This window comes from Thamnophis sirtalis, unplaced genomic scaffold (assembly GCF_051295495.1).
Source record: "Thamnophis sirtalis isolate CommonGarterSnake01/CBP01778 unplaced genomic scaffold, rThaSir2_p1.2 scaffold_15, whole genome shotgun sequence".
NCBI classification, from domain to species: Eukaryota; Metazoa; Chordata; class Lepidosauria; order Squamata; family Natricidae; genus Thamnophis; species Thamnophis sirtalis.
The window spans coordinates 38,954,912-38,970,838 of NW_028261395.1; the positions used below are offsets into that span (position 1 = coordinate 38,954,912).

Below are 15,927 nucleotides of genomic sequence, written 5' to 3' on the forward strand. Positions count from 1 at the left end.
AGACTGGACTGCCATCTGTCAACAATCTCCTGCTTGGGCAGGGGGTTGGACTAGATGACCTACAAGGTCCCTTCCAACTCTGTTAATCTGTTAAATCTGGGCTAAAGCTTTCAAGAAGAGACTGGACTGCCATCTGTCAGCAATGGTGTAGGGTCTCCTGCTTGGGCAGGGGGTTGGACTAGATGACCTACAAGGTCCCTTCCAACTCTGTTAATCTGAATCTGATTAGGGGCCAGGAGGCTAAAACATGCAATGAATGGTTGCAGGAACTGGGCATGGCTAGTCTAGAAAAGAGAAGGACCAGGGGAGACAGGAGAGCAGCTTTCCAATATTTGAGGGGTTGCCACAGAGAGGAAGGGGGTCAAGCTATTTTCCAAAGCACCTGAAGGCCGGACAAGGAATAATAATGGATGGAAACTGAACAAGGAGAGACTCAACCTGGAAATAAGGAGAAACTTTCAGACAGGGAGAAGGAACCAGGGTGTGACGTTGTGTCCTTTAATCCACCCCCGCCAGTCTTAAGCGCGTGATGGCAGAGTATAACAGGTTCCTGGGTAGATTCCCCGGGCACTGACCTTGTGCCTTTTCGCTCTGCGAGTTACTGGCATCCTCCCTCTTTGCCTACAGAGATGGCTTTTGTCTTTTACGGGAAGCAACCTCGCTTCCTTCAGGCTGTGAATTGGCACCTCATGCCCACGGGGATTTGCCTGTCTTCTGGTGCCCGGTCTTTCTCTCTCTCCCCCTCTCCTTCTCTTTCTATCCTTCCTTCTCTCTTTCCTTCCTTCTCCTCTCTCTCTCTCCTTTCTCCTCTCTCTCTCCCCTCTGTCCTTCCTTCTGTCCCTCCCTCCCTCCCTCTCCTTCCTTCTCTCTCTGTCCTTCCTTCTCTCTGTCCTCCCCTCTCTCTCCCCTCTGTCCTTCCTTCTGTCCCTCCCTCCCTCCCTCTCCTTCCTTCTCTCTCTGTCCTTCCTTCTCTCTGTCCTCCCCTCTCTCTCCTTCTCTCTCCCCTCTCTCCTTCCTTCTCTCTTTCCTTCTCTTCTCTCTCTATTTTCTTCTCTCTCTCCCCCTCTCTCCTTCCTTCCCTCTCTGTCCTTCCTTCTCTCTTTCCTTCCTTACTCCCCTCTCTCCTTTCTTCTCTCTCCCCTCCCTCTCTCCTTCCTTCTCTCTCTGTCCTTCTTTCTATCTTTCCTTCCTTCTCCCCTCTCTCTCCTCTCTCTGTCCTTCCTTCTGTCCCTCCCTCCCTCTCTCTCCTCCCTCTCTCCTTCCTTCTCTCTGTCCTTCCTTCTCTCTGTCCTTCCTTCTCCTCTCTCTCTCCTTCTCTCTCCCCTCTCTCTCCTTCCTTCTCTCTTTGTCCTTCCTTCTCTCTTTCCTTCCTTACTCCCCTCTCTCCTTTCTTCTCTCTCCCCTCCCTCTCTCCTTCCTTCTCTCTCTGTCCTTCTTTCTCTCTTTCCTTCCTTCTTCTCTCTCTCTCCTTTCTTCTCTCTCTCTTCTCTCCGTCCTTCTTTCTCTCCCTCTCTCTCTCCTTCCCTCTCTGCCCTTCTTTCTCTCTGTCCTTCCTTCTCCTCTTTCCTTTCTTCTCTCTTTCCACCCTCTCTTCTTCCTTCTCTCTGTCCTTCCTTCTCCTATCTCTCTCCTTTCTTCTCTCTCCCTCCTCTCTCTGTCCTTTATTCTCTCCCTCCCTCCCTCTCTCTCCTCTCTCTCCTTCCCTCTCTGCCCTTCTTTCCCTCTGTCCTTCCTTCTCCTCTCTCTTTCCTTTCTTCTCTCTTCCCCCCTCTCTCTTTCCTTCTCTCTGTCCTTCCTTCTCCTATCTCTCTCCTTTCTTCTCTCTCCCTCCTCTCTGTCCTTCCTTCTCTCCCTCCCTCCCTCTCTCCTCCCTTCTCTCTCTGCCAATCCTTCTCTTTCCTTCTCCTCTCTCTGTCCTTCCTTCTCTCCCTCCCTCCCTCTCTCTCCTCTCTCTCTTCTTCATTCTCTGCCCACACCGTGACATGAGCTAACCTCGGGGTTCCCGCTGCCCTGCCAGCCTCTCCCTCTCGGCCGGGGTCCGTATGTGTCACCTGAAGCCTTGCCAACTTCTGGGGAGGTTTCCCGAGAACGGGCGAGGCACACGGCTTGGGACTCTTTCGGCTTCCCTTCCTCCTCCACCCATCAGCAGCCGTCAGCCTGAAGGAAGACGGGGCCTTCCTTACCTTAGAGAGCGCCACGAACGGAAAGCGGTCCATTTCCAATATGGTTTCCTCGCCTGTCTTCCGCTGCAGCTGGCCCTTCAGGATACGAGCAGCTGTCACGGTGGAGATGCCCATCCCTGGTGAAGGAGAATCTGGGTGAGCCTTGCCCACCAGTTAAGAGAGTCCCCCTGTTGCCCCTGGTGCTGCCTCAGTTTCCCCATGAAGCCACAGCAACATGGTCGCCCAGGAGCCTTGGGGGTCTCCAGCTGAGAAACGCAGCCATGGCATTCCTGTACATCCCAAAATGTCATCTGTGTCAGTCTGGTTGGGGAGGGGGGAATTGGAGGGGGAGCATCCGCCTGACGGGCATTTCCACAAGTTGTGTTGACCCCTCTCTCTCTCTCTCTCTCTCTCTCTCTCTCTCTATCTCTATCTCTATCTCTATCTCTATCTCTATCTCTATCTCTATCTCTATCTCTATCTCTATCTCTATCTCTATCTCTCTATCTATCTCTATCTATCTCTATCTATCTATCTATCTATCTATCTATCTATCTATCTATCTATCTCTATCTCTATTTCTCTCGCAGGATTGTTGTAGGGAAAAGAGGAGGAGGAACTATGCTCCTGGCCTCCAAGTTCTTTATAAAAATAATAAAAGCAGAATTTTTTTAAAAAATGTTTAGGGAAGTTTCTCTGGGAGGACCAGGGATGAAATTCAGCAGATTCTGACAGGTTCTGGAGAACCGGTAGCGGAAATTTTGAGTAGTTTGAGAACTGGCAAATGCTACCTCTGGCTGGCCCCAGAGTGGGGAGGGAATGCAGATTTTGCAGTATGCTTCCCCTGGAGTGGGGAGGGAATGGAGATTTTGCAGTATCCTTCCCCTGGAGTGGGGAGGGAATGGAGATTTTGCAGTATCCTTCCCCTGGAGTGAGGAGGGAGTGGAGATTTTGCAGTATCCTTCCCCAAAGAGTGGGGAGGAATGGGGATTTTGCAGTATCCTTCCTCTGCCATGCCGCGCTCACAAAAAGTAGTAAAAAAATTTGAATTTCACCACTGGGGAGGACCCGTCTCTCTTCTGGGGGACTTTCCACCCCCTCCTCCCCTCCTCCCGTTCCTTCACACATCTTCCCCTCCCCACACCCGTCCAGTGGCAGCTGCCAAAGGAAAGATGAATTAGCGTGTCTCTTTATGATCACCAGTGAGTTAAGCAAAGGGAGGGCATAGACTGAAAGGGGCCAAGGGGCGATCGGCCTTCTCAGGCTGGCCTATGACCCAGGAGAGGCAGACTCCACCATCTTGCACCCACCGTCTCCGAGGAAGAGGATAATGTTATTGGCCACGTTCGTGTTCAGCCTTTGAAGACTCAGGGCTCTCTGCAGTGTCTCCTGGGCCTGGAGCCGCCAGAACTGAGGGTCCTTCTCCTTTTCTGCAATGGGGAGGGGAGGAAGTGGGTAAAGTACAAATAAAGGTTTCCCTCACACACATACGTGCTAGTCCTTCCCGACTCTAGGGGGCGGTGTTCATCTTCCTTTCAAAACCGAAGAGCCAGCGCTGTCCGAAGACGTCTCCGTGGTCATGTGGCCGGCATGACTCAACGCCGAATGCGCAAGGAACACTGTTACCTTTCCACCAAAGGTGATCCCTATTTTGTCTACTCACATCTTTTTTACGTGCTTTCGAACTGCTAGGTTGGCAGAAGTTGGGACAAGTAACGGGAGCTCACTCCGTTACGCGGCGCTAGGGATTCGAACCGCCGAACTGCCAAACTTTCTGATCAACAAGCTCAGCGTCTTAGCCACTGAGCCCCCAAGAGCACCCCAATACCTGTGTCTCCCCCCCTACACACACAACCTTGATGGATAGGGCTTCTGCTCCTTCCCCAGTCCCGGCCGAGGACCCCAGCCAGCCTCCTTTCTTACCTGGGACCACAAAGGAGAGGGAGGCCTGCGCCAAGAAGGGAAGCAGCATCAGCATCAGCAGAAGGGCCTTCATTGTGGAGTCTCAGGGAAACGGTTTCCCCAGCACACAGGACAAAATTCTCTGGATCCTACAGGGAGCACAGAGGGACATCCCCATCAAGCCCCAGAGCCAGCCACCAAGGTCAGGTGATCCCTTAAATATGAGCCAGCTGTATGTGGAGGCAGCCAAAAAAGGCAATGCAATTCTTAGTTGTATAAACAGAGGCACCGAATCAAAATTGCGCGAAGAGTTCGTAGCGCTTCAGAAATCCTTATTCGTAAGGCCACACCTAGAATGCAGTGTCTAGTTTGGGTCACTGCATTACAAAAAAGATGTTGAGACTTTAGGAAAAAGTCCAGAGAAGAGCAACAAAGAGGATTAGGGGACCGGAGGCTAAAACGTATGAAGAACGGTTGCAGGAACCGTGTATGTCTAGTTTAAGGAAAAGAAGGACTAGGGGAGACATGACAGCAGTCTTCCAATATCTCAGGGGTTGCCCCAAAGAAGAGGGAGTCAAGCTATTCTCCAAAGCACCTGAAGGCAGAACAAGAAGCAATGGGTGGAAACTAATCAAGGAAAGAGGCAATTTAGAACTAAATTTCCGGATAGGTAGAACAATTAACCAGAGAAACAACTTGCCTCCAGAAGTTGTGAATGCCCCAACACTGGAAGTTTTTAAGAAGCTGTTGGATATCTGTTTGACTGAAGTGGTGATGGGTTTCCTGCCTAAGCAGGGGGTTGGACTAGAAGACCTCCAAGGCCCTTTCAACTCTGTTATTCTATTTCTTTAGGCGCCCCTCTGTTTCCCCTACCGCACGATGAACAGTTGCAAGAACTGGATATGGCCAGTTTAGAGAAAAGAAGGAGAAGTAGGATAGCAGTGTTCTAATATTTGATAGGATGCCACAAAGAAGAGGGGGTGTGTGTCAACAAGGAGGCAAGACAGGAAACGATGGATGGAAACTAATCGGGGAGAGAAACAACCTGGAATTGAGGAGAAACTTCCCAACGGGGAACACAATTAACCGGTGGAACAGCTTGCCACTAGAAGTTGCAGGGGCTTCATCGTTGGAGGTTTTTAAGAAGAGACTGGACAGCCACCTCTCTGAAATGGGATGGGGGTCTCCTGCTGGAGCAGCGGGTTGGACTAGAAGACCTCCAAGGTCCCCTTCCAGCTCTATTCGGATTGATAGCCATCGCCGCGGGGCCACGAGGGAAGCGTGGGCAAGCCTGGAGGGTCTTCCCCGGACCACCCTCTGTTGGAAAAGCAGCAGGGGAAGAAAAGCAGGCCTGCCTGCCTCTGCTGCTCCACCCCCCCCACAACACCCTCCCCCAAATTGTAAGCCCCAGAATTCCTTTGCGGGAGAAGATTGCAGGTTTTGGTGGCTGCCAGCCCCTCTCCTGCCCTGGGCTGTCCTGCGGTTTTAGCTCTCGGCTTCCTGTGTGTTGCCTCACGGGGAGCACTTCCTTGAAGGGTGGGGGGGGTCAGGTGCTGCACAACAGCCTCCTCCTGGGGAACTACCTCGCTTCGGCCTCCAGGAAGAGGGCAGCTTGCAAGCTGAAGAAATGGTGGAGCTTTAGAAACACAGAATAACAGAGTCGGAAGGGACCTCGGAGGCCTTCTAGTCCAACCCCCCCCCAACTTAGGCAGGAAACCCTACACCACTTCGGGGCCCTCTTTCCTCCTCACCCGCAGAGAGGAAGGGAGGAGAGTTGGGAGCTTATCTTTGGCGACCATCAAAGAACTGCGTCACTGTTTGCATGGGGAGAACGCCAGGGAGTTCAGATTTCAATTTCAATTTCAATTTAATAAAATTTGTATGCCGCCCACTCCCTTGGGACTCTGGGCGGTTCATAATCTGGAATGGAAATCTCACCCAAAAAATATATATTGAAATAAATAAAACCAGTTTGGTCAGCCGCCTCCGTATCTTCATCGTAAAGACGGCCACACGGTTTGTCCAGCTCAAAAGAGGATTAAATTCAGGGGTGAAATTCAGCAGGTTCTGGAGAACCGGTAGTGGAAAGTTTGAGTAGCCCGCAGAACCGGCAAATACCACCTCTGGCTGGCCAAAGAGTGGGGTGGGAATGGGGATTTTGCAGTATCCTTCCCCCAGGAGTGGGGAGGGAATGGGGATTTTGCAGTATCCTTCCCCTGGAGTGGTGAGAGAGGAATGGAGATTTTGCAGTATCCTTTCCCCTGGAGTGTGGAGGGAATGGGGATTTTGCAGTATCCTTCCCCTGGAGCTGGGAGGGAATGGAGATTTTGCAGTATCCTTCCCCCAAGAGTGGGGTGGGAATGGGAATGGGGATTTTGCAGTATCCTTCTCCTGGAGTGGGGGAGGGAAGGGAGATTTTGCAGTATCCCTCCCTCAAGAGTGGGGAGGGAATGGAGATTTACAATATCCTTCCCCTGGAGTGGGGAGGAAATGGGGATTTTGCAGTATCCTTCCCCTGAAGTGGGGAGGGAATGGAGATTTTGCAGTATCCTTCCCCTGGAGGGGGATGGAAAGGGAGATTTTGCAGTATCCTTCCTCTCGAGTGGGGAGGGAATGGGGTGTTTGCAATATCCTTCCCCTACCACGGCCACCAAACCACACTCACAGAACCGGTAGTAAAAATATTGAATTTTACCACTGCTTAAATTCCCTCTTGGTATTGAGATTGAGATTGAGAGAGAGAGAGATTGAGAGATTGAGAGAGAGAGAGAGAGAGAGAGATTGAAATTGAGAGATAGATAGATAGATAGATAGATAGAGAGAGAGAGAGAGAGATTGGAAAAAAAAAAGAGAGAGAGAGAAGAGAGAGAGGAGAGAGAGAGAGAGAGAGAGAGAGAGAGAGAGAGAGAGAGAGAGAGAGAGAGAGAGAGAGAGAGAGAGAGAGAGAGAGAGAGAGAGAGAGAGCTCTTCTGGCAAAGCAGTTGGTATCTTTGGGCTATGTTGGAACTCTAAAACTCACAAGACCTGTCAAGAACCAAGACAAGGCAGTGCCAGGGCAGACCAGCTTGTGTCCGGATGGGATCAGGTGGGGAAGGTGCCCCCCAACTGGACAGAGAGCCTGGACAGTCTTGGTGGGAGGAACCGGCGCGATATCGTCCATCACCTTCGCTAATGCAGGCTCCCAAGGGAAATGTTTGAATGAAGAGTGACTTTTGGATGCAGTTCACCCGGCCCTTCCTCCTCAACAACCGCTTGTGATGCCACACACAAATCTCCTTTTCATGCATCCGGACGACCAGACGAATCTTCCCCACCGGGCTGACCGTGGGAGAAGCATCCTCCCTGTCTATCCCAGTCCTTTCGCTGCAAAATCTTCTCTTGGGGGCCTGGCTCTCCCACGCTGCCACCTGCGTGTGGGGCAAAGCAGCTCCCCCCTCCCTCCCCGTTGCCGTAAGCCTCTCTTTGCTGTCACTAATTCTCTGGGATTATTCCCCTGAGCGCTGTTGAATCCATCAAATGCGCTTAAGGGGAGCCGGGAGCTTTTGGCAGGCAGGCTTAAAGCCAATTCTCTCTCCCCCCCCCTCCCCTCGCTCCATTGCTTCCCCCCCCGGCCCCCAGCCATGAAAGAGCCGGATGGAGGCATTTCCCAGGCGTCTTGGCACCTGGGATGGACGGAGCAGCTGCTGCCTATGCCCATACGCACCGCCCTCCCCTGGCAGTCTTTAGATAGCAGGGGAGGCAGCGGCTGAGCCCACCGCCTTCAGCAGGACGTGGGGGGCTTCCTCGGCAAGATACAGATGGAGGTTTTGGAAAAAGAGATTCTGCCGCCGTCCTGCTGGGCAGGGCTATTTTTTTGCCCTGAGACGGGAAGCAATCTGGGCAACCCACTCTGCCCACAGCAGAGGCTCTCCCAGCCGGCCATCGGGGGTCTCCTACAACAGGGGACAGCAGGGGAAGAGCGTCTCAGAAGTCCTTCAATTCAATTCATTTCGAGGGGCTGCCATAGAGAGGAAGGGGAGGTCAAGCTATTTCCCAAAGCACCCGAAGGCCAGACAAGGAACGATGGATGGAAACTGAACCAGGAGAGATTCAACCTCGAAATAAGGAGGAATTTTCTGACAGGGAGAACAATCCACCCCTGGAACAGAAGTTGCCTTCGGAAGTTGTGGGAGCTTCATCCCTGGAGGATTTGAAGAAGAGACTGGACTGCCATCTGTCAGGAATGGTGTAGGGCCTCCTGCTTGGACGGGAGGGGGGGTTGGACTAGATGACCTACAAGGTCCCTTCCAATTCTGTTAATCTGAATCTATCTCAGACAACCAAAGGCCTGGAGACTAAAACGGTTGCAGGAACTGGGCATGGCTGGTCTAGCGAAGAGAAGGACCAGGAGAGACAGGATAGCAGCCTTCCAATATTTGAGGGGCTCCCATAGAGAGGAAGGGGGTCAAGCTATTTCCCAAAGCACCCGAAAGCCAGATAAGGAACGATGGATGGAAACTGACCAAGGAGAGATTCAACCTAGAAATAAGGAAAAATTTTCTAACAGTGAGGGCAATCATCCCGTGGAACAGAAGTTGCCTTCGGAAGTTGTGGGAGCTTCATCAGTTGAGACTTTCAAGAAGAGACTGGGCTGCCATCTGTCAGCAATGGTGTAGGGTCTCCTGCTTGAGCGGGGGGGGGTTTGGACTAGATGACCTATAAGGTCCCTTCCCACTCTGTCCAAGAACATCCTCCCCATCCCAGGGTCGTGCAACAGACAGGGGGCTGCAGTGGACACCCTGAGGCTGCCCCCCCTCACCTTGCCCCTGCTTTCTGCCAGACAGCAAAGGGAACCTCAAGGCCCACATGCCACCCTCTTGAAGAAGAACCAACAGCCACGCTTCAGCACTTTCCCCCCCCCCTGTTCCTTTGCAAGGCAGTCATGCGAGACCCACACTCTGGGCAGGGCCCGTCCGGTTGCCTAGGGGAGCCGCTTTGAGAAAGTCCCCAGGTATGCTTGTAGGCATGGAGTGACCTTAGGCGATGTGGCGACTGTCCCCAAGGAAGGGGTATTATTCGGGTTGAAAGCCAGGTAGAAAGATTAACAGATTAACGGTGTTGGAAGGGGCCTTGTAGGTTATCTAGTCCCACACACACACACCCGCCCCGCCCAAGCAAGAGACTCTACACCATTTCTGACAAATGGCCATCCAATCTCTTCTTGAAAGCTTCCAGCGATGAAGCTTCCACAACTTCCGAAGGCAACTTCTGTTCCATTGGGTTGATGGTTCTCAATGTCCACCAAAATTTCTCTAGGTTGAATCTCTCCTTGGTCAGTTTCCATCCATTGTTCCTTGTCCGGCTTTCGGATGCTTTGGAAAATAGCTTGATCCTCTCCTCTCTATGGCAGCGCCTCAAATATTGGAAGGCTGCTATTCTGTCTCCCCTGGTCCTTCTCTTCACTAGAGTAGCCAGGCCCAGTTCCTGCAACCGTTCATCGTATGTTTTAGCCTCCAGTCCCTTCATCATCCTAGTTGCACTTCTCTGCACTTTTTCTAGAGTCTCAACGTCTGCGGTGACCAAAACTGGATGCAGTACTCTAGGTGTGGTCTTACTAAAGCTTTATAGAGTGGGATTAGTACCTCTAAGGGGGGGGGACAGCCAGACGAACACAGATTTCATGGGCTACTTTTTTGAGCTCTCTTTGCTCCATAGTGTCTCTCCTGTAATCCCAGGGAGGGTCCTTTCTCTAGCTGGGGGCGAGGGGGCTGGAGGGGGGGATTCTTGCTGCTCTGTAGCTCACTTGTTTCCTTTCTTTTCTGCTTCCTGGCCCACAAAGGAGGCACAGCAGGCTGGGCTGTAATGTGTATTGGGAACACCCCACCTCCCCTTCTCCCATCTTGCTCTGCCACCGGGATGAATCTGCAACAGGTGCGGTCCGGGACTTGCCCGCCTTGTGAGTGGCAGTTTGGCAAGGCTGGGTAAATTGTCTTGGGCAAACTTGGTGAGTGCTTGAAAAACTCCCGGCTTCTTCCTGTTGGGGGGGGGGGAATCTACTCCACCCCTTCTACCCCCTCTCTCCCCTCCGTTCTCTGCCACCCTTTCTCACCCAGGTTAAACGTGACTTTTAGATTTGCACACCTGCCCCCGCGCCTTCCTGCCCCTCTGGCACGGGCTGCTCCAGACCCTCCTTCAATGGGACACTCAATTCAATCTACCCCCCCGGCCTCCCCCCCCCCACCCGCCGCTGCCTTCCCTCTCGGGAGGTTGGCCTGGATGAGCCAGGCAGCTTGCGGAGGACAAAACGCTGGGCAGCTGCTTTGGCAAAATTGCCCGGCGGCGTTGCCTGGGAGCCTTGCTCCCACTTGCCTGGCACGGATTCTGGATGCCAGCCATGGGCACCCCCCACCCCAACCCAGGCTGGAGAGAGGATCCCTGGCTGGGGCTTCTGTGGGGGGGAGCAGAATCCTCGGACAGGGGAGAGGGGGTGTCTCGACATCGTCACTTCGCTGAGCGTGCCTGAAGTTAACCCGATCCGACTGCCCTGCCAAGGGATTCATTCAGGGGAGCCCCCCCGCCGCCGCAAATCTGACCAGCTGCGGGGTGGGATAGGGGGAGGGCAAAACAGCCCGGTTGCTTTCCAGTCTCCTTTCCCTCTCCTGTAGCGATTGTGGTCTTCCTCGCAAGGCTGGTGTGGGAGAAGGTGGCCGCATGGAGGTCAGGACCTGCCCGGGCTATGGGCGCCTGGCATCTTTTGGGCACCGCTGAGCCTCGTGTGTGTGTGAGAGAGAGTGTGAAGCAGCGAAAAGTGCCCCCCCCTCCCCACGACACACGCGATCCGGCTTCCCAGCTCCCTTCCCGAGGGATGCCCTTCCTGGCCCGACCCGCCTTCGCCCTCTGCCCATGCTCGAAGGGACCCCGTTGCCAGGTCGCCAGGGCGAAGATCGTGGATGGGGGTGGGTGGGGGAAGAAGGAGGGCGAGCGGGGTTCCCTCTGCCTCACCTTGCCTCTCCGCGTCCTGCGCTCCGGCCCCGTCGGTCTCCTGGGCACGCTTGCAGGGCACCGGCGGGGCTTTTTAAGCGGGAGGCAGCGGAGGGAGGCGGGGAAGGGGTGGGAGGGCAGGCTCCCCGGCCGGCGCCCCCCCCTCTTTGGCTCCCCGAGCCCGGAGAAAACAACGCTGCCCCCTGCCGGCCGCTGCACCGCTGCCTCTCTCTCTCTCTCTCTTTCTCTCTCTCTCTCTCTCCCCCCGACGGCTCCGATCCTGCCCTAGGCGTTAACTAGGCGGGGTCTCCCTCGGGGATCGCGGCCGCTGCCCTCCCCGGTGGGCTCCTGTCGGGCACCCGGGGGCGGTGCGCGCCTCCGACGGCATCGCCCAGCCTTCTCGGAGACTTGTGCGGAGTTTTACCGTTTCAGGAGGAGTTTTCTTCCTGGAACTCACACGAGGAAGGAGCTCCTTTCCGAAAAGAGGGTGGTGGGGGCTCCCCAATTGATTAGGATTTCAGTAACAGTAACTGAGTGGGAAGGAACCTTAGAGGTTTAGTCCAACCCGCTGCCCCCGCAGGAGACGTGTACTAGGGATTCGAACCGCAGAACTGCCGACCTTTATGATCGATAAGCTCAGTATCTTAGCTACCTAGTCGTGGGGCAAGGCTGTCTCTCCCACCCATGGCTGCTTCTCTGACCGGGGATCCTTTTTTTTCCCCCACCCTAAAAATCCCAATAAATCTGGTCCTTTCCTTTCCGCCCCCCGGATCGCTTTGGATGCAGCGCATGGGAGTGCAGGTGGTGAAATAACGGGCATTTCCGCGGCGCAAAAGTTGCCGGTTGCAGCGCTGCGATCTTGCCAGCAGGGGGCAGCCTTGGCCAAGAAACAAACCGGCCGGCCTGCGGAGGGGCGGGACTTTCCTTGCGCTCTCCGGCGACGGAGCCGGGCAAAGGTCTCGGCCCATCGCTGGGGGCAAATGGCAGGTAAAAGTAACTGTTCCCCTCGCACATATGAGCTAGTCGTTCCCGACTCTAGGGGGCGGTGCTCATCTCCATTTCAAAGCCAAAGAGCCAGCGCTTCTCCGAAGACGTCTCAGTGGTCATGTGGCCAGCATGAGTTAAACACGGAAGGCACAGGGAACGCTCTGACCTTCCCCAAAATAGGTGGTCCCTATTTTTCTACTTGCATTTTTAACGTACTTGCAAAGTTGGCAGAAGCTGGGACATGTTACCATTACAAGGCGCGAGGGATTCGAACCTCCGAACTTTCTGATCGACAAGCTCAACATCTTAGCCACTGAGCCATCGCGTCCCTTGCAAGTGGCAAGGGAGGTGCTAATCACTGGTGGGATTTTCTTGGCTCTTCCGTTGAGCCCATCGGTGGTACCTGGCTTGTGGGATGAAAATAGGTGAGATTCTTGGAAAGGTCTGCAAGGGCTTCGCCAGGATGGGAAGTGTGCCAGCTTGGGCATCTGCTTCTGCCCGCAGAAGCCTTTTCCTGGGACCGACCTTTGCAAAAGAGTTGGGAAGCTGCCAGGCATTTCTGTGCCCAAGGCTGCAGCAGGGCACAGCTTCCCTGCCCGCTGCAACACAACCGGCAGACTTTGACCCTGGAGCCAAAGCAGTGCTGCGGGCATGCGCACGCCCCCCCTCCCCCCAGCATTGCAAGGAAATGATCAGAAGCTGCCAATCCGGAAAGGAGAAAATGCCAGCCCGAGGGCTACACAGCTGTAAAAACAAGAGCAAGCTAAACATTAGCCCGGTGAGAAAACAACAGCTGTGTCCTTTTCAACACACACACACACACACAAACACAACCAAGAAATGCTCCCTCCGCAGCGGCAATTCCTGCTTCCTGGGACAGATTGGAGATGTGGATCCTGAGGGTCCTGTTTGCCTGCCCCCCTCCCCTCCATGCAGGCTGGGGAGACGGTTGCAGAATCCAGTCTGGGCAAGCAAAAGCACCCAGGCAAACAGAAGGAAGGACATTTTTTCCTATCTGCCATGCGTGGGGAAAGATTATGGAGGGCTTTGGATAACTACAATTGAATAAACCACATAAGGTTCTTGGCTTGAGGTTCGTCTTTGCAAACCCCCTGGGAGACCCAGGCTCTCGGTCGGCAGCCCCTGGCACTCTCCTTTGCCAGCTCACCTTTCCTTCTCTGGGTTCAAACAAATAGGCGCAGGTGTGGGGAAAAAAGTGTGGCGCTTTGGATGATTTTTATTATTGTGCCATGGGGTCAGAACTGGCTGGAGTCATGCAAGTGGTCAGAAATGGGGTGGGTAGACCCACAGGAAGGGCACTGTTGATCAGGGCAGGGTGGAGGGGTGGAGATGCTGTGCTGGAATTTGAGCACCAGACTGCATCTCCCATCATCCTTGTTGTTAGTTGTAAAGTCATGTCCAACCCATTGTGACCCCATGGACAACCTTCTTCCAGGCCTTCCTGTCCTCTACCATTCTCTGGAGCCCATGGAAGCTCATGCTGATTGCTTCGGTGGCTCCATCCAGCCACCTCCTTCTCTGCCGTCCCTTTCTTCTTTTGCCCTCCATCGTTCCCAGCATGAGGCTCTTCTCCAGGGAGTCCTTCTTCCTTCTCATTAGGTGGCCAAAGTCTTTGAGTTTCCTCTTTAGAATGTGGCCTTCTAAAGAGCAGTCAGGGTTGATCTCCTCTAGGACTGACCAGTTGGATGGCCTTGCAGTCCAAGGGACTCAATGCAGGAGTCTTCTTCTCCAGCACCAGAGTTCAAAGGCCTCCATTCTTTGGCGCTCAGCCTTCCTTAAGATGTCATGGATTACTGGCTTCTCATGGCAAAGTGGTTTGCATAACTCAATGAAACTATGAGCTATGCTGTGCAGGGCCACCCAAGACAGGAAGGTCATAGCAGAGAGCTCTGACAAAACGTGATCCTCTGGAGAAGGAAATGGCAACCCACTCCAGTATCTTTGCCATGAAAACCCATCAATCATGACTGCAGCCTAAATGGGGGGGGGCACCTTGATTCAGGAGGCAGGCGCTATTTGTGTCCACCAATGCCTTCTTGGCAGCCAAACAGCTCAGCCTAGTTTGAGCCCCCCCGCATCAGGTTCCTGCCTGCCCAGAAAAGATCCCAGATGCCCCCCCCCCCAAGCAAGAGGAAGAGATCTGGGCTGGGTGAGGAACAGTTCAGTTGCATGCAAGGGTCTCATTGCCAGGCTGCCAGGGAAGGCTGTTCCCACAGTCCCCCTTAAGATAAGTGTGGGTGGGGAATCTCCTCTCCAAAGAGGGCAGGCAGCATGGGGTTTTCCCCTGGCTGCCTCCTTCCGTGCCCGATTTCCCACCCCCCAGGGCCCATCACAGGATGGGAGGCGGCCTTGCATAACTTCCTCCCAGCAGGGCAACAATGCCAAACTGTTTCAGGAAAAGGGAAGGAAATTTCAGAAGCAGCGTGAAAGGGCCGAGCCGTTCAGTCTGGAAGATATGAAATGATTCGGGTGGATTTCTGGGCAGCCTTTGTGTCAAGCTGCCCTGCCACTTTATTATGGGAACCAGACTACTGTGGGATGGGAAGTGTGGGAGGGGAGCAGCTTCCACCTCGCAAGGCTTGGGAGATTTGGTGGGATTTAGCCTATTTGTATTTCTGATGCTATTTGCAACAGGAGTTGCAGTGTGAGTAGTGTAAACTTATGCCTAAACAGTGTAAGCTTATCCGCATAACAGAGTGAGCTCCCATGGCTTGTCCCAGCGTCTGCCAACCTAGCAGTTCAAAAGCAAGTAAAAAATGCAAGCAGAAAAATAGGGACCACTAATTTTGGTGGGAAGGTAACAGCGTTCCATGCGTCTTCAGTGTTGAGTCATGCCAGCCGCATGACCATGGAGACATCTTTGGACAGCACCGGTTCGAACCTTAACCTTATGTGACCTGGGTGTTTGTGGCTCACTCTTTTAATAAACATAAGGTTGCAAAACAGAATGAAAATTGAGAGCTCTTCCGTTTCATTCAACTGGATTGATCTGCTTTGACAGCCAAGCATCACAATTTGATATATGCACATATATGCGTATACAGGAACCCGCCCTCCCCCCGTTTGGATCGGGGCAGAAAAGCGCATCTTGTTCCGGGATGTTTCCGTGGGGACAAACAAGTCCAGACGGCCGCTCGAGTCTCCTGCCCCATAGCTTTTGGAGTGAGCTCGGGGGTCGTGAAGAGCCCGGCGTCCCTTCCCTCCGCCGCGCTCGCCCAGGTAAGCGGCGCGGCGTGGTTACCTTCAAGCGCACCTGGGCAGGAAAGCAATCGCTTGCTGTAACTCCTCCCCCCCGCAGAAGTCCCGCCCCCACCGCCTCGGATTGGTCGGGCGGAACCAGGTGTGTCCAGTTGCCCGGCTGCGATTGGGCAGCGCCCGTGCCGCTCGGTTAACTCGGCGGCGGCGTCCTCACGACTGTGGTGCGCGGCGGCCGCCCCGCAGGCTGACACGGGGCGGCGAGTCGGGCGCGGAGGAAGGAGCCCTTCGGCGGAGACGACGGCCATGGTGAGCCGGGAAAGGGGGACATCAGGGGAAGGGAGCTGATGCACAGGACCTTTTCCTCTCCCCTGTGGGACTCCAGCCCTTCCCCCGACCCTCCACGCGGCTAGTCCTCAGCGAGCGTGGCGGCGGAGAATTCGCCTGCTTCGTCTGGCGGTGACGGAAAGGCTCAGCCGCGGAACAGGACCTTACCCGGGGCTCCCTCTTCCCCCTCCCCCCGCGGGGCACAACTGCGGCCCCAGGCGTTCCTTGGAGGACGGCAGCCTCCCGCCCTCCTTCGCCCAACATGGTGCGTTCTCCGAGGCCACTGAGGGAGCGCCTGGAGCCAGGGCGGAGCCGCACATGCCCGGCGCCCCTCCGGCCAGCGGGCTGCTCTCGGGCCTGAGGCGCTGGCCGG

The 15,927-nt window shown here is 54.5% G+C and overlaps 1 protein-coding gene across 1 annotated transcript in view; it reads right to left on the minus strand.

The window, feature by feature from the left end:
• Positions 1 to 11,118, minus strand: part of ALPL (alkaline phosphatase, biomineralization associated) — a 38,845-nt gene extending 27,727 nt beyond the window's left edge. The window contains exons 1-4 of the mRNA XM_087701796.1: positions 11,046 to 11,118; positions 4,086 to 4,213; positions 3,473 to 3,592; positions 2,184 to 2,299 (exon numbers count right to left, since the gene is read on the minus strand). Of these exons, the coding sequence (XP_087557922.1) occupies positions 2,184 to 2,299; positions 3,473 to 3,592; positions 4,086 to 4,158 (309 nt within the window). The 5' untranslated portion in view covers positions 4,159 to 4,213; positions 11,046 to 11,118. The remainder of the gene's footprint in view (positions 1 to 2,183; positions 2,300 to 3,472; positions 3,593 to 4,085; positions 4,214 to 11,045) is intronic.
• Positions 11,119 to 15,927: the final 4,809 nt, after the last annotated feature.